Source organism: Phaseolus vulgaris, chromosome 11, assembly GCF_051622355.1.
Source record: "Phaseolus vulgaris cultivar YP4 chromosome 11, ASM5162235v1, whole genome shotgun sequence".
NCBI classification, from domain to species: Eukaryota; Viridiplantae; Streptophyta; class Magnoliopsida; order Fabales; family Fabaceae; genus Phaseolus; species Phaseolus vulgaris.
The window spans coordinates 6,387,232-6,405,510 of record NC_143508.1 but is presented as its reverse complement, the minus strand read 5'-3'; the positions used below and the strand labels follow the sequence as shown (position 1 = coordinate 6,405,510).

At 31.5% G+C, this 18,279-nt stretch overlaps 1 protein-coding gene across 11 annotated transcripts in view; it reads left to right on the top strand.

Annotated features, from left to right (window-relative positions):
* The window catches only part of LOC137828875 (two-component response regulator-like PRR37), a 31,676-nt gene extending 20,628 nt beyond the window's left edge, over positions 1-11,048 (top strand). For all 11 annotated transcript variants that reach the window (XM_068635688.2, XM_068635618.2, XM_068635633.2 and 8 more), the window contains 6 exons: positions 7,637-7,817; positions 7,902-8,349; positions 8,439-8,466; positions 9,381-10,139; positions 10,506-10,579; positions 10,669-11,048. In XM_068635688.2, coding sequence (XP_068491789.1) covers positions 7,637-7,817; positions 7,902-8,349; positions 8,439-8,466; positions 9,381-10,139; positions 10,506-10,579; positions 10,669-10,744 — 1,566 coding nt within the window. In that variant the 3' untranslated portion in view covers positions 10,745-11,048. The remainder of the gene's footprint in view (positions 1-7,636; positions 7,818-7,901; positions 8,350-8,438; positions 8,467-9,380; positions 10,140-10,505; positions 10,580-10,668) is intronic.
* Positions 11,049-18,279: the final 7,231 nt, after the last annotated feature.

Genomic DNA, 18,279 nt, shown 5'->3' with positions numbered 1-18,279 from the left:
AATTTTTTTAGTAAGTGTTTAAGCCAAATAAGCTCACAAGTAGTTGAAGTCATAGCTCTATATTCTACTTCAGCACTAGATCTTGCCACAATATTTTGTTTCTTACTCTTCCACGAAAATAGAAACACAATATCTGGAAGTAGATCTTCTATCAAGCGGAGACCCTGCCAGCATCTGAATAACATACAACTCTAGTATGAGTATTGTGACCATATAACAAGCCTTTTCCCAAGAGAACCATTAATGTATTTCAATATATGAATGACTACATTTCATGATCAACACATGGTGAATTAAGAAATTTAGTCACCACACTGACATCAAATGAAATATCTGGACGAGTGACAGTAAGATAGTTCAACTTTTTCAACTAATCTTTTGTACTTCTCGGGATCTGAGAAAGGCTCCTCTGACTAGGTAGGAGTTTGACATTAGGATAGGTGTCTAAACAGATTTTGAATTTGTTAATCTAGTTTCCTTCAAAATATCCAATGCATACTTCCTTTGAGAAATAACAATATCATTGTTTGATTGTGCTACCTCAATCCCTAAGAAATATCTAAGTTTGCCAAGATCTTTGGTTTGAAAGTGTTGACAAAAGTGTTGTTTTACCTGTAAGATGCCATGGTGATCACTGCCGGTAAGAACAATGTCATCAACATATACTACAGGATAGATACACCAACACTCGAGTGACGGTAAAAAACCAAATGATCCGCTTCACTGCGAGTCATACCAAACTGTTGAACAACTTTGCTAAATTTTCCAAACCAAACCCTAGGAGACTGCGTCAGACCATATAAGGATTTGTGGAGATGACATACCAATTCAGAAGACTCCCCTGAGTAACAAAACCAGGGATTGCTCCATATAAATTTCTTCCTGCAAATCCCCATTAAGAAAGACATTTTTGACATCCAACTGATAAAGAAGCCATTGTTGAAGAGTAGTCATGGCTATGAATAAGCGAACTATAGCCATTTTTGCTACTGGAGAAAAAGTATTACCATAGTATAAACCAAAAATTTGAGTGTAACCCTTAGCCACAAGACAAGTTTTGAGACGATCAATAGTACCATCAGGACCAATTTTAATAGCAAAGACCCACCTGCAACCAACAACAAATTTCCCAGAAGGTAAAGGTACAAGGTCCCAAGTTCCATTATTCTGAAGCACACTCATTTCATCAAGCATGGCTTGACGCCAACCAGGATGAGCTAAGGCATCATCACAGACTTTGGAATCGACATAGAAGAAATAAATGAAAGGAAAGTATAAAAAGGTTGAGATAGTCGATGGTACCTTAAAGTATTATAATGTGGAAAGGGATTACAGTTAGAACGTATACCTTTACAGATGGCAATGGAAATATCAGGTTCAACTATCGGAGTTGGAAGGACGGAGGATTTGACACTAGAAGAGAGTAATCATGTGGACGATGGGAAGACTGACGACGACGGTAAACTTGAAGAGGTGGTGGAGAAGGAGAATCTTCACGCACACTAGACATAACAGGAGGATCAAAGACAACTGGAATATGTACTTGTTCAGATGGAGACACAGGTGGAGAAGATAAAGACTTCAAATAAAAAAAAAGACTCAGTGAAGGTGACATTTGCAGAAATGAAATAACGGTTAAGAGAGAGTGAAAAACATTTATATCTTTTTTGAGATCTAGTAAACCCTAAAAAAAACACATTTGTGTGACCTAGCAGATAATTTATCTACACCAGGACAAAAATTGTGAACATAACATGGAGACCCAACAACTTTAGGTGGTAAGGGTGAAGAGGTTTATGAGGAAATAAAATAGAATGAGGAATTTTATTTTCTAAAACCGAAGATGTCATACGATTAATTAGATAACATGCACTAAGAACAACATCACCCCAAAAATGTTGAGGAACGTCACCATGAAGTAACATACTACGAGTAGTTTCAACAAAGTGTTTATTCTTGCGCTCAGCCACCCCCATTTTGTTGAGGGGTATAAGCACATGAGGTTTGATGAAGAATGCCATGAGATTTCATAAAAATGGTAAAAGAATAAGAAAGATACTCATGAGCATTATCACTACGTAAGGTTCTAATTGAAACTCCAAATTAATTTTTAATTTTGTTATTGTTGGAGATCCCATATTGACTAAAGATTATGACATTTCATAGTATATAAATGGATGCAAACCTCATCTTATAAGCCGTTTTTATGAGGTTGAGTTAGGCTTAAAGTCCACTTCTTAATAATTATAAAAAGATTAAAATGTAGAAAACAACTTAGAACAAGATTTCATTAAAAATAACCAAGTACATATTGAATAATCATCAATAAAAGTAACAAAATACTGAAACCCTAAATTAGATTTAACATGACTTGGTCCCCAAATATCATAATGAACTAAGGCAAAAGGGGATGAAGCATGTTGTGAGACACTACTAGGAAAAGAACTGCTACTTTGTTTACCTAAATGACATGACTCACAAGACAAAGTAGACACTTTGGACAGACTTGGAACAAGGTGCTGCATCTTGGCAAGACTAGGATGACCTAGCTGAGCATGAATGAGAGATGGAGAATCCATAACTGTTCCAACATGTGCAGATGTTCGTAGGTGGAAAAGACCATGAGACTTACATCCTGTGTCAATAACCCGTCTTGAACTCCGATCCTGTAAACAAATAGAATCTTTGGTAAAAGAAATAACACAATCAAGGGAACAAGTTAGACGATTATTGGATAATAGGTTGAAGGGAGACCCAGGAACATAAAGAACACTATCAATAGATAAAGAAGGAAGAAGATGAATAGTACCAACACCATGGGATGAGACCCTAGAACTGTTGGCCATGGTAATGGTTGGTAAATAACCGAAGGTAGACAAAGAAGAGAAAAAATATTTATTACCAGTAATATGATCGGTGGCACTTGAGTCAAAAACCCAAGGAGCAAGAGAATTTTGAGTGAGTAAGGCCAGCAAAAGTTGTACTTCAATGTGCAACAGAAGTAGTGGAACCAAAGTTTTGACGACCCTCATACCATTTAAGAAATTCATTGAAAATTGCAGGTTGACCAAATATATCAAATGAAGCAGGGTCCATGGTAGAAGGGTGCACGGGAACATTTTGGGCAACCGTAGCAGATTTAGGAGGACGGCCATGTAAGGCATAACACCGATCAATTTGTGGCCAAGTTTGCCACAATAATCACACTTATGACGCCTTTTGCCCAGCTTGGAAGGGCGAGTACAATCATAACGCTGAGAGGTTAAAGCAAAAGAGTCATCAACTGAAAGAGGTATATCAGTGATGTGTTTACTTGGCACACGCAGAAGGGTAGAATAAGTGGAAGTAAAATTGGGAACAACAGGAGATCCCAAAATCTGATCACGGACATGAGAATAATCATCAAGAAGGCCATGTAAGCCCAATAACATGAAGAACTTGGACCATTGCTTTAGTTCTTGAGTAGGAGTGGAGGCAAGAGACAATAATTCATTAAAATCATGAAGAAGAGCATGTAGTTTACCCAAATATTCAATCATTATACCATCAAGGCATTTGGGAGCAACAACGGTTAGGAGATTTTGACACACACCATAAAGACGTTAAGTATCATTGGTGTATAATAATTTCGCCTGTACCCAAACTTTTGAACATGTCTCGAAAACACGAAAAAATTGTTTTAAAGATGAATGAATAGTAGATTTAATAACAATGCATAATTGAGCATCAATTTTCAACCAACGGGAAGCCTCATCTGCAGCAACAGTGCAAACACATTGAGTAAGATGATAAACATAATCTTGACTCTTAAGCCATAATTTAATATTTGAGGCCTAAGTGTCATAATTAGTTTCATCCAATTTGTCAATAGAAAGATCAACTGTCACAATCCAAAATCGTTCATACCAGTGAATTTCTCAGCCTCATGCTTTGCAAAATCCATGATGATTAATTCCATGCTCACCACACTAGTTTGTAAGGAATTATAGCTAAAACAAATTCACTACAAAAGTGTCTACCACACAAACAAAGAATGATAATAGAGAAACTCTCAAACATAGTAGGTAAAAGGTAAACGTAAGAGGAAAAACAAAAAAAAACACACATAAATATTGTGGTTCATTTGAAGTGTTAATAAACTTCAATTTACATCCACAAAAGAATTCACTATTTGAGATTACAACTCACAATTTCTCTCGTAGCAAACTCACTCAGGTACAACTCAAACGTTAGACTCAATTAATGATACAAAGTTCGTATTTATATAACAATATCATCTAACTAAAGTGAAATATGCCTAGACTAATGGGAAAGACACGTGAACAATGCATCTCATTACTGAGTTGGGAAGTCATTTAGACAGTTTCACTAGATGGTTAGGTCTCAGTAGACTCTAAAAGTCTAAACAATCTACTAAAACCATCTACTGAGACATATATGAAAGAAGTTGCATATCAAACATTGGATGGTCTAGTACAGTTAGACAGTCTAGGAACCCTTAGACAAGATTTTACTAAGTCAATCTTCACAATATCATTTTTGTAAACAATTAGTGTTGTAACCCCCCCGAAGCTGAATGCTCAATAAATAATGTATGGTCACCCACCCTGGCTTTACTTGTACCTTGTAGTCTTCATTACAATAGTAAATCTGCCAAACCATATTCTAAAGGGTTGTTTCAATCCATTAGTTTACACACCTTTCCCTCCTCACCTTTAAACCTAGGTGGGACCATGTAAATTTCTTCCTCACAATTGTCATGTAGAAAGGCATTTGTGGCATCAAATTGCTGCAAACTCCATCCATAGTTAATTGCAGGAGACAACAAAGTTCTAACAATATTCATTTTTACAACAGGTGAAAGGGTTTCAAGGTAGTCAATCCCATATGCTTGAGTATATCGCTTAGCTACTAACCTTATTTTATACCTCTCTAATGTCCCATCTTCCTGTATTTAACACTGAATACCCCACCTACATCCGACAAGATTTTTCCCTTAAGGTAGATCCAACAACTCCTAAGTTTTGTACTTTTCTAGACTAACCATTTCAATCTTCATAGCATTTTTCAAATCCTTACTGGTCAATGCCTCATCAACATTTTTTCGAATAGTGATTATTTAGATCACCAAGGAAGCTTTTATGATTACTAGATAGTTTGTCATAGGACATAGTGTATCAATGGGTACCTTGGCTTTTGACTACATGCTCTTTCCTTACTACAATTGGAAGATCCTAATCTTCGATGGCTAGCATATTTTGCTCTTCATTAATGTCAGGTATTTGAACCATAGGTTCAGAATCATGGACTTGTGGTGGTTGAACAACAAACCTTCTCCTTCGCTCGTAGTGGATGGGTAGCACTTACCGTTTGTTCTCCTTTTATATTTGGGCTTTAAACAAAAGGAGAATGAATAGACGAAATTATAGGACTAGATTCAATGGATGGTAGAGTATGAATGAGACTTAATTTTGGGAGTGAGAGACAACTTCTATTAAGAACAAATTATCCTTATTTTCAATGTATGAGCCTTGAAGATAAAGTTGAAAATTTTGTATATTTTCATAAGAGGTGACATCTTGAGACACAAGAAATCGTTTTGTTGTTGTGTGGTAACATTTGTAAGCCTTTTGGCTAGGTGAGTAGTGAATAAATATGCACTTAATAGCTCAAGGATGAAGTTTCCCCCTATGACTAGAATGAACATGGACAAAGGATACACAACCAAAGACCCAAGGGACAAGATTATTTGTTCTAGCTAGAAAGTCAGGGAAAAAAATTGGTGAATAGTGGTATGGAATCGTTATTGTTTGGTGTTTTAGATGGTATATAATTGACGAAATTGGTAGCAAGCAATGAGGACAACTTCTTCCCAATATTGTCTTAGAATACTTTTATGGAGAAGAGAAGCTAGAGTCACAATTATTAGGTGTCCAATTTTTCATTCTGTCAGTGCCACCCCATTTTGTTATGGAGTGTTCACACAAGAATTATTTATTGTTCATTAAAGAAAGAGGAGTTGATTGAAAAAAACCTTTGGCATTAGCTGAATGAACTCTTTTAATGGTTGTCTCACTGATTTTTAATCATTTGGATGAAGTTTTTTGAAACTAGGCTAACTTCATTTTTTTGTTTCAAGAGAAAAACCCATGACACCTGAGTGTAACCATTAATGAATATGACAAACCAACAAGCCCCGAGTATGATAGGAGTACTAAAAGGGTCCCCACATTTCACTATATATTAAGATAAAGGAAACAATCATTCTTTTATTATTAGAGGGATAGTCAACACGCTTGTGCATTACAAATTCACAAAGTATCACAATGAAACATTCCTATGTCAATTTTCTAAAATAAATTAGGGAACATAATCTCTAGGGTACTGAATTATGGGTGACCTAAACGAAGGTGGTATAACTAGATTTTTTTCTTTATTGGAGAGGGTTGATTCCAACAGAAAAGAGCAAGGAATTTGATTTTTAGTCCTACTCATCCTATTAGGATCCTCTAGAAGGTTGAGTCCATTGTCTTCCTTAGCAAGTCCAATCATCTTCCCCATTCCTTGATCCTGTTAGCAGATTGTAGGATTAAAAAGTACCAACATAGTGTAAATCCATTGTAAGCTTGTGAACAAAAATCAAATTGGTAGATAATTTGGGACATCCTTCAGAATTAGATTCTAGCTTATGATAATATCTCCTTTCTAGCAATTGTAATGGAAGTTCCATCAGCAAGTGCAATTTTTTTGTTGCTTGGACAAGGTCTATAAGATATAACCCAATAGATGACTGAGACATGTGGTTTGTGGCTCTAGAATCAACTATCCAAACACTTTCTTTAGGGGAATTTAAGGCATTGAATGCATAGGAGTAAGGAATATTACCTGCAAATGCTCATAAGTAACTACCTGGGTCTACTAGTTTTGTTAGTTGCCCAACAACCCCCTTGATTTTATAATCTCCTCTGTGTTGAATTTTGTGGCAGGTTGTGAAAAATTGCCTTCTACCGAGCCTAGTTGTGCCATATGGACTTGAGTTTGTCCTCCACTTTGATTTCCTTTAGCTCTCAATTCTGGTTTGGATTTGGAGGCTTAGCATGAAGCTTATAGCACTTGTCTTGAGTGTTGCAAGTTCTTACAGTAGGTACACCATAGGTGAAGTGATTTGCCCTTGTCCAACTTTCTTCCCCTTGTTTTGTACAACCAAGGCAGAACTTCAGTTAAAAAATTTTGGGACTTTTGTGAGAATTTGATGTGTGCTACTTTGAAGCAATTTTTGATCGGTTTCTAATAAAGGTGTTGGTTAAAACAACAAGGCCCAAATTTTATGCAATGTGCAGTTTATGAAAACTCTTTGGTGCTCATGGTTGGACTGGAACACATGCATCACTTTTATTGCTGTTACATTTGATGTATAACGTGATAATGTTTATTGCTTTCTTTTGCTGTTATGCCTAACTATAGCTTGCGATAAAGAATGGGTAGCTTGCTGTTCTGGTTCATGTCTTGTCACTTCATTTTTGTGCTTTTTCTCGATTCTCATTGAATTGTTTTTGTGAAAAATTGTTAACCACGTGTTCACTTAATTGTGCACTTCTTTGTGATTGCCCCTTACATAAAGCTCCCGTTTATGCAGAGTTCGTGGACTAAATGTCTGGCTCAAGTTGGCAGTCCACGTCCAGTTTCACCTCATAAACAATTGGCTGATGCCCCAGATAGCACTTGTGCCCAAGTGATGCAAACAAAGACTGAAAAAGTTAGTAGTAGATGGGTGCATGCAACAGAAAAAGAGTGCCTTGAACTCATTGATCATCTTGGTATGCCTTGATAGTATCTATTGTTTAGACTTGTCTGTATGGATTTGGATATATCCCCAAATAAACCACCTAGTTTCTTTCCAGATGATGTTGCAATGGGCAAGGACTTGGCTGTGGGAATATCTTTGAATATGCAACTAGATCATCGACTTGAGGAACTTTCTAGCCATCGAATGGGTAAAGGGGCAAATAAAATGTCTGATGTTGAAAATATGCAGATAGTTAAAGAACAGAGTAATGCCTGTGAAAATGGACAACTGGAGTACAATGGTGGTAAAACCAGGACACAGGAAAATCAAACTATGAATGTTATCGATTTTACTGATAGCAATAGTCCACAGGCTGAAAGCAGAGACTTGAATACTCCAAATGGGTTTTCTGGTTTCTCACTAACAAAAGAAAACTGTTGCCCTAAAGACCATCCATCCCTGGAACTAACTTTGAAAAGGCTTGGAGAAGTAAGAGATTCTAAAAATGTCACGGGTGAAGAATGCAATGTGTTGAGACATTCAGACCAGTCAGCATTCTCAAAGTAAGAGGAAATTTGCCAGCATAACTAAGTTCTATTCTAGTGGAAGCAAATATTGTTTGCATTACATAACATTTCTCTTCATTGTGCAGATATAATACTGCTTCTTCTGCTAACCAGGTTCGGTCCTTTGACAACTTTATATATTGTGTTAAAATTAAGATTTTTGAGTTGCATGATTTTCATTTACGTCGCCAATCCCACTCGCCTCATCAACTTGTCTGACTGTCTCCTCCTCACCATTAATCATATCTGAATGAATATTCAATTTCTTCCCAACCAACAAGTAGGGGATAAAGGGATTGAGTGAATCATCACAAAAAATTATCATACACAATACGAAGAAATGATATCAACATGATGTATGTCTTAGTTATTTCTTTGGAATTGGCAAGCTGATTCTGAGTACCATTAGCTGGAGAATAGTGTTTATCACCAAATCTTAGGTCTTGTTTGATATAATAGAAAAGAAAGAAAAGGAAAGAAATGAGAAGAATGTGTTGATTTGGTTTAGGAGAAAGGTGAGAAAAGATGAAAAAAAAAAATACATGTGGGCCCCATACATGGTTTAACGTGTGAGAAGGGCAAGAAAGGAGAGGAAATGGCTTGTGTGAACTGGTGAAATAGCATTTTTGTCTCTTTCCTTCCTACCACCGGTGAGTTTTGTTAGGAGCAACTGCCTATTTTTTTCTTTAAGATCTGCTTCAGCTTGCACCCACCCCAAGCAGTTCTGGTGGATCTTGGTCTTATAAAAAATAATGGATTAAATAAATTGAAGTGGAAAATAAAATAGATTAAATCATTTGAAATGGAAAAGAAAAAAGCAAAAAATATCTGTGGCAAATAGTTTAATTCTTAAAAAACATCTTTTCTTTTCTGCATTTTTCTTTCAAAGCAAACGTGCTTATCTATAAAATTTCTGTTTCCACTCTTTCCATTTTTTTATTTTCCATTAATATCACACATTTCTCTTGCCTCGGCTAACAAAGGCTAAATCTTTGGGCAAGCCTTATGTTTTTCTTTACCTTTTACAGGCTCAAACCGGAAATGTAGGAAGCTGTTCGCCACTAGCCAATGGCTCAGCTGCACCGAATGCAGAGGTAATACACAACTTTCCATCTCACTCAAATGTCACTCCTCCAAACCAACAATCTAATGGAAGCAACAACATCAATGACATGGCCTCCACTAATACATATCTTGGGACCAAACCTTGTACTTTTGACAAGATGCCAGAGTCTGTAAGAGGGATGGGCTCATTTAATTCCTCTGAACTCCAAACTTTACCGAACAATGGTATCTCATCATCTCAGAAGAAAACTTTTGCCCGGGAAGAATATATGGAAATTGTTAGAGGACAAATGGGAGGCTCTGAACATGAATTCCAAGTCGAGCACACTCATTATGAGCTTCACCATTATAATCACATTTCCCATAAAGCTACTGTAGATCTCCAATCAGATCATGATCTCTTACTCAAAAACTCGCCCAACACTGCTCAGCAATGTGTATCATCAAATGCATTTGGAGGGCCAGCAGAAAGTAATGCTGCAAACTACACAGTAGATGGAAATGCTGTGGAGAGTGATCATGGGAGCAATGGACAGGACGGAACCTTGACACTGAGGACAGTAAATGTGGAAAATGGCAATGTGGCTGTTGGGAGCATTGGAGTTGGTGGCATTGATAGGAAAAACATTGGAAATGTGGCAGATGAAGGACGACTTGCATTGAGAGAAGCTGCTTTGACCAAATTTCGTCAAAAGAGAAAAGAAAGATGCTTTGAGAAAAGGGTAATCTATTTTAAGTTATATGGTTATAATATATTCCTTGAAGATCTTTATTGGATGTGGATTTTGTCAATTTGAGCATTGTAATGTGGTTATGCCCTGGTCTTGTATTCCCATAATTTCTAGATGTATTTTATATATCTGCAATTTTGTCAAATTATTTTCTCTTCATTTAAAATTAAGTATTTACTTCTCAAGTAACCTACTAGTAGGATAAATGTACTTCCCGAGTTACTTGCCTTGTATGACTTTTATGTTCATGTTTGCGTCAATGAATTGATACTCATCATTAATAAGCACGAGATGTTATATATTGTCGTCATGAATTTGACCTGTTTCAATAATCTGGAATTTGCATTCCTTTTCCAGGTTCGATATCATAGCAGGAAAAAACTAGCAGAACAGCGGCCTCGTATTAGGGGACAATTTGTTAGACGAATAGTGTAAGTTGCTGCATACTTAGATTCACTTTATATATATTTGTGTTGCATTATCTAAGTACTGGGTTAGCTTCTGTCCAAATTTTTCTCAGGTCTGAACCCAAAGAAGATAAAGATCACCAAAGTGACAACCGGGTACCTGGGGATAATAGCGACATCCCTCAATAACACCAGCCAAATGCTGGCCATTATTTGACTGATTCTGTTCCAATAGCGGCGTCCAGCTTCTTGCTATCAGACTAGTCCTTCACACATTCACCTAGGAAGGAGCTTGGAAGTTTGTGTAGTGGAACCTGTGACTAGGTAGTTTACATTTACCTTTGTTGTTTTGAAGACCAGACATTTAATTTGAACCTTCAGGACAACATTCTAGAATCTAATCGTGGTTGTGTGAACTTGAAAACTCCAAATGAAGTGGTTTCCTTTGGATAGGTTAACCTCTGATGAATAAAATTTATCATGTTAGCTTTTACTTTGGGTCCATCTGTGTACAAAGTTACTTCTGTTCCTTTCCACTGGAATAGCTTTCCTCAATTGATTGTCGTGGGTGAAAATGAAGGGAGAATGGAGTTTCTCTGCCTCGTATGTTCATGTCACTGTTCTATACACTAAGATTGTCTCAACCAATTCCTTGTCATGCCATTACTTTCTCACCCATTCTTTTCTCCCTCCCTACCCCTAGGAGTTGAATCTTGTTCATCCACCTATCCTTAACTTGTGCTGTGACGTCAATCATATATCAATTATTGTGATCATAGTTCTGTTAGCAATAATTGTTTCAGCTGTCTTCTTCACATTGCCCCTCTCCTTTTAGCATAATAATAAACCAGCACAGACCCAACAACTGTCTTCAAAATACTTGATAAAGATATATAAAATACACAATATTCAATCAATTTTATTTTTTTTATCTTTTAATAATTAAATGTTATAATTTTAGACAAATATCTTTAGAGTTTCTAATATATTAAAATTTTTTTTTTTTTTTTTGCTTAATAAGTGCCCTATAAGATTTAATAGATAAACTTGGTGTCTCTGTATACCTAAAATGTGAGTTGTTGGACTTTGTTGGTACGGAGGCAAACATCTAGGGGTTTTTTTCCTTGTTTTTCGATAAAATTAAAGGAAGTTGCATTTACCTTGGTGTACGACCTATTTGGACAACTTTTTAATCTTCTTGTACCTTCCTGAATAACATTAATATCTTATTAAAATCTTTTCACTTAAAAAAATATTTTCTACCTTGGGCTATTAGAGATCATAATCTATAACAGCATATAAAAGGAATTTTTTTTTTGTTTTTTACACATTTCATTTTCCAAATTTATTCTTTAAATTTGGTAGTTATTTATTTTAAACTGAAATTTTAAATTTAAATTTTAAAAATTATGAAGGAGAAAAAAAAATGTTTCTTCCAAATAGGGTTTATTAAGTAATCTAATGATAAAATGATATTTATTAATATTTTTTACTTTTAGTTTCCGCTCTCTTCTAGTTTCTTCTTCTATTCAGATTTTAAAATATCTTTCATTATATATTTTAATCGTCTAATTAAAAACAACTATAAATAACAAAACTAAATGTATTAAATGTTATTATTATTTTATTTTTCTTGTCCTAACTTTCTTATCGAAACATTTTTGCAAAACATTTTTAATTAAAAACTCATGTATGGATTCTTAATCTGCCTTTCTGATAAAGTCCTATATTTTCATGTCATGTTTAAGACTTTCATTAATTTATTATAAATTCAATTTTTTCTTTAATTCTTTTTATAAGAAAGGAAACTTTTTTTATTGCATAAAAAAGAAAGTATTTTTTTAGCTGTAAGAACTCTCTTTTTCTTACATGTTAACAACTTTTACACATTAACAAACTTCAACTGCAAATGCCGTCAAATACAGGTTCATTTTATAAATTGAGTTTTTATTTGAACATCTGATAAAGACGTTCTTATATATTTGTACTGATTGCGCCAATTTTTTTAATTGAAGTCTTTGCTTAATTTATTTAGACATATTATTTAACAATATTATAATATTTAAAAAATTATATAAAATAAATTGATAAAGGAAAGAAGTATGTATTTTTTAAAATTGTAAGATAATTCTGAAATGAAAAAGATATGAAAAGAAAAAATTAGAAAAAAGAGAAGGAGTTGGAGAAATAGAGAGAGAATGAAGGAGGTGATTTGTGTTTTGTTTCTTCTTATAGGGAATTACAAATGGCACTAAAAACTATTTAATGTATAATATATTATTTTACCGTTGCATTAAAAAAAACAGGTCAGAACTTTTAATAAGTATAATGAAGCATAAAAAGAATCACATTTTTAGTTTAAGGATATATACTTTTACAAAGTATGTTTTATGTAAGAACATATTGATTTAGTTGAATTTATTTTTATAATTTTGAAGTAGATAAGATTTAGTAAGGATGGTAATGTGAGACTGGTCATATGAGTTGGTCCATAGTCGCTATCAAGATGGATGGAATAAATTCATTAATTTAGGCTGACTCGTTTAGATTTATACGGTATGATTTGTAGTCCGCGCAGGTTAACAGCGGGGCGGAACAGGTTGGTATGCTAGTCCACATAAATAAATAAATAAATAATTATTTTATTTTGAATGTAAAAAAAATCATAATTCACTCATTTATTATTACATTGAGATTTTTATTTTATATTTTTGTTTTATTATTTAAAATATTAAAATTAATGTTCTTAAAAATAATATTTTATTTTAATCATCTAAAAGGGTTAATATTAAGAATCACAATAAATTTAGTTTTAAGTAAAATTTTATATTTAAAATTTATTAATAAAAAATAATATAAAAAATATTTCAGTTAGATACTCATTAAAAAATTATTCATTTTTATTAAAATATTTTATAGTAAAACTTTGATAGATAATCTGATATATAGAGAGAAAATAGACACAAAACAAAACTTTGATTATTTTTAATCAAACATTCTAACAATCTTCATACTTAATCCATATTTCTGTCTTAATTAAATAAATTTAAAACAGGGATAAAATTTTAATTTTTAAACAACAAAATTATGTTATTTTATAATTAATTAAATTTTAATTTTTTTAAAAAATATTTTTTTTATATATTCTACTTATGCGAGATGGATCAATGAAATAAGTTTGCATTCCTTGCGCGGAACAGATCAACCCACATTGTCACCTTTAAGACTTTAATAAACAATTCAAGATATTGAGTTTCTTCAATTAATTTATCTTCTCCTTTGTTTAATCTAATCTCAACTTTATTCAAGATCTTATAAAAAAAACAAATAAATAAACTCATGAAGTGTTGTTTCTGAAATTTAAGAAAAAAGTTATCATAAAAAGAGGAAGAGATTGTGAATGATGTCATCTCTCATGAGTTTTTATTTTGATCATTTGATTTTTCATCGTTTCACTTAATATTTAGATTTTGATTTTGGCATGCTTTGTATTTTCATTTTATTATTGAACATTGAGTTTGGATAATTTGATCACGTCTTAAATTAAAAGAGAATGAGTTTTGATTATTCAATCCTTAAGGATAAACATTTTATAAACATAGAATCATTTATGGTTGTCATTATAGAGCCAATTATTCTTTGGACAATAAATCCAAAGATTATCATATTCAAACAATTCTTTGTAATTGATATTGAAATCATCCTTGAAAACTGCAATTTGACTACTCATATTCGAGAATGATTCTCAGATCTCACTGTTGAAAAAAAACTATTATTTACACTGATACTTGTCAAATCTCATCAAATATAATTTTTATATGAACATTATTTCCTTAATTTCTAATAGCATGTTCTTTTATTAAAAAACTAAAAGAAAATTTACTCGTTTATATTGCTACTTTATTTCAATAATTGAAATAATATCTCTCACTATTAAAACTATAGAATGGGACTTTTTAAATATTGAAAATTGCAATTGTATGCATTTTAATAATTTACATTTAAATATATTTTATTTTCTTCTACTTTTCCACAATTTATATGCTTGAATTATTTACTTTAGACATTTTTGACGTTTTCCTTTACTTCTTACAATATATAATTTGCATTTTACTTATTTCTTTTTATCAATCTCGAATAAATCTTATCTGGGATAATATATTTATTTATAAAGATATTGTAAACATTAATATTTAATCCATATAATCTATTCCATAAATTCATCATTTATGAAAGATGAAATGTCTTCACACAATTTATGTTTTTTTTTTCTCTCAAATACTTATGGGATTATGTTTTTTTTTTACAAAATTTTCTAAAAACCATACATATAATTATTTATGGCTCCAATTAATTTTTATATGAGTTGGAAACTAATTTAGAAAATAGTTAGATTATGGTGAGTGGAAGTCTTTTTATTGAGGTTTTCTAGAAGAAACCATGTGTTTGTGGGTGGGTGTGATGTTTTCACATAACCTATATATAAAAAACATGTTAAGGTTTAAGAGATGATGAAAAGAAAATGAAAAAGAAAAATTGTTATTCTTTAATGAAAGTGAGGGGAACATTATCTTCTCATTTTGTGACTCATGTAACCCTTTTCATGAACCAAATCTCCATAACTTTACCTTGAAAATTGGTACACGTGTTTTGAATCTTTGTCATGTTTTGTCTTTTAGTATTGATCATCACACACAACAAAGTAATATTGCAATCTTAGATGAAACACTTCAATACGTACCTAATTAATCAACTATCTATTCTCCTTGTCGTTTTCAAAAAGCCATACTTTTCTCCAAATCTTCTTATCAAATCAACATTTTTAAAACAATTTCTTATGTTAATCTATCAATATCATTGAGTGGTCATAAACTAACGTGAAATTGGTATAATTTAATGCATATGTTAAATGTAAAATTTGAATGTGTTAAAAATTCACATTAACTATAAATAAAAACATTTTATATATACTAGTATAATTCATAGGTGTATGACTTTATTTTATTTTATAAAAAAAAATTATGTTAGAAATTAATATGTTACTTGACCTCTCAACTAGGGTGATATATCAAGTAACCAAAATCATTTGTCATCACATGAAAAAATATTATTAAAAAAATACATGAAAATAGACCAAAACTCATATGTTAACAAAAACGATACATATGTAGATTATATTTATTAATAAATAATTTTAATAAAAAACTAGAAGATACGTCTTATTTTACTAGTTAGTTTTATAAAATTAAATTACATTTAAAATTTTATTTTTAATATGATATTAGAATTTAATTAGAACTTAATTTTAATTTGAAAGAAATGTGTTGAATATTATTTAAATTAAAAACATGTTTTACCCTAATCTTAATTATTTAAAATAATTGTTTTCATCGATAATTATTTTATTCGAATTTGATGGTATCGAACGGAAAACATTTGTATATTTTTCAAATAAATGTTACTAATATATTGTAATCATGTTCTATTTTCGTAATATGTTTTATATATTTGTGGTGTTATTTTTCAAAATAATCTAGAGTTTCACCTAGCAAACTGCGCGATACTATTCTTGTTTTATAATTGTAATTTTAAGATTTTCATATATATTAAAAGCGATAATTAATATGTTTTTTCTTAAATATTTTCATTAAAACGACATTTTTTTTTATCAAATGTATGATTTCTTTCGAGAAAAAAGATAATAATTAAGTTATTAAATATTAATTCAAAATAAATAAGGGTTCGTTAAAAGTTAAAACTTCCAGAAGTTATATAAAACAATTTTGAAGTAGAAAAAGCATACCATGTGATTAAATAAATTGCAACTGAATTGTTATATTAATTTAATTTTTTAAATAAAATTTTTCATCATGTTAGACATCATTATGTAACTTGACATCTTAACTATGTTGACACCTAAAATAATAATAATCATTTGTCATCACATAAAAAAAAAATATTTAAAAAAAATACAAAAATATGAAGGGACTATACCAAAATCCATATATTAACAAAAATAATACATAAATAAATTATATCTATTCATAAAGAATTCTAATAACAGACTAGATGGTAACTTATTATACCAATAAAAAAATTATCTATAAATAAATGATAAATTAGCCAACTTATTAGCATACGCATTTCTTTCACAAAAAATATGAGTAACCCTAAATTTGCTGATTTTCCCACCGTAATTAAGACAAGTATTATATCATTTACGAAACATACAAAGAAAAATATGAGTAACCCTAGACCTGTTGATTTTCCCACAGTAATTAAGACAAATATTCTATCAATTACAAAACATCCAAAGAACATTGGTCTTAGCACGCAGCACAAAACAAAGCAAAATCACATTAATTTAATTATTTTTAGTAATTATAACTTATAAGATTTAAAAAATATTACTAATGCCATATGTTTATGTTTTAAGTATAATTTGTAATTTAATTTAATTTACTAAAAGCCTCCCACAATTTAGTTGAATTAATTTAAAATATTATATTAATTAAACTATTTTTAAAATTTAGTCGATATTTACAATAATTCAGTTAAATCAATACAATTATTAATGTCACTACCTTTCTAACTAATATTTGAATGGTGGAAGTTTGTAGATGACTTAATTTGTGTTGTTATGGTGCACCGACCATGTACCTGTTAACGTTTCAAATTTTGACACTTGCACACTTCCATTGTCAAAGATCAATGTTACTCAAACACCTCAACCCCACATATATATATATATATATATATATATATATATATATATAATTTAATTTATAAATGTATTGTGTCATAGCCCACCCTTTATATTAACAACTAAGAAGTGTTTTTCCTTCAATATTTCACAATCAATACCAAATTTTGTTTATTTTATTATTACATTTTAATTTGTTTACACACTAAAAAAAATACTTTCAACCGACAGCTCAATAAAATTTAAATATAACAAAAAGATATTACAATTAAGTGGAAGTGCATGTAGAAAAATTTGACACCTTTTGAGTAGTAAACAACATCTTAACTTCAATTTTTTTTATATAACATAATTTACATGAATAAAAACAAGAAATCAATTCAACATCTTTTATATATTTATAATGTTTATACCTATTCAATTAAAAAAACACTCTCATAAAATTATAATTTTTTTTTAGTATGAGAAAAATAAAACCTAAAAGTATAAGTAGTTTTATGTTTTACTTTTACTTAAAACAAACATATTTGTTTGAGTGAAGAGTGTGATTTGAACAAAAATCGACTTCATTATTAACCTAAAAACAGATACAACAATGCATGTGTTTCTGCTAATACATATAACATGCGTAAGAGAATAAATATAAATATAAACTTGTTTCCTTCGTAGTTTGGTTAGTCTTTAATTAGTTTCAAATCTTCTTTTCTTAAAAACTTATTTTGGTTAAAATAAAAAATTAAAGCCAGATTTGGATCCATTTTATTTATTAAATTAAATTTTATGAAGAAAAAAATAAATGAAAGAAACCAACAAAGTGAAATTAAAATTGCTGATATATTTCACCTACTACATATACTACTATAAACACTTTCTTCACTGCGTTTTAAAACTACACAAAAATAACACAAAAGTCACGCAAAAGAGCAACCATCTAATGCAGCCAATCCCACATGCAACCCTTCTCTGATTGGCTGAGTCGCCGTCACAAACACGCGTTACGGTTCTGTTACGTCTGGATACT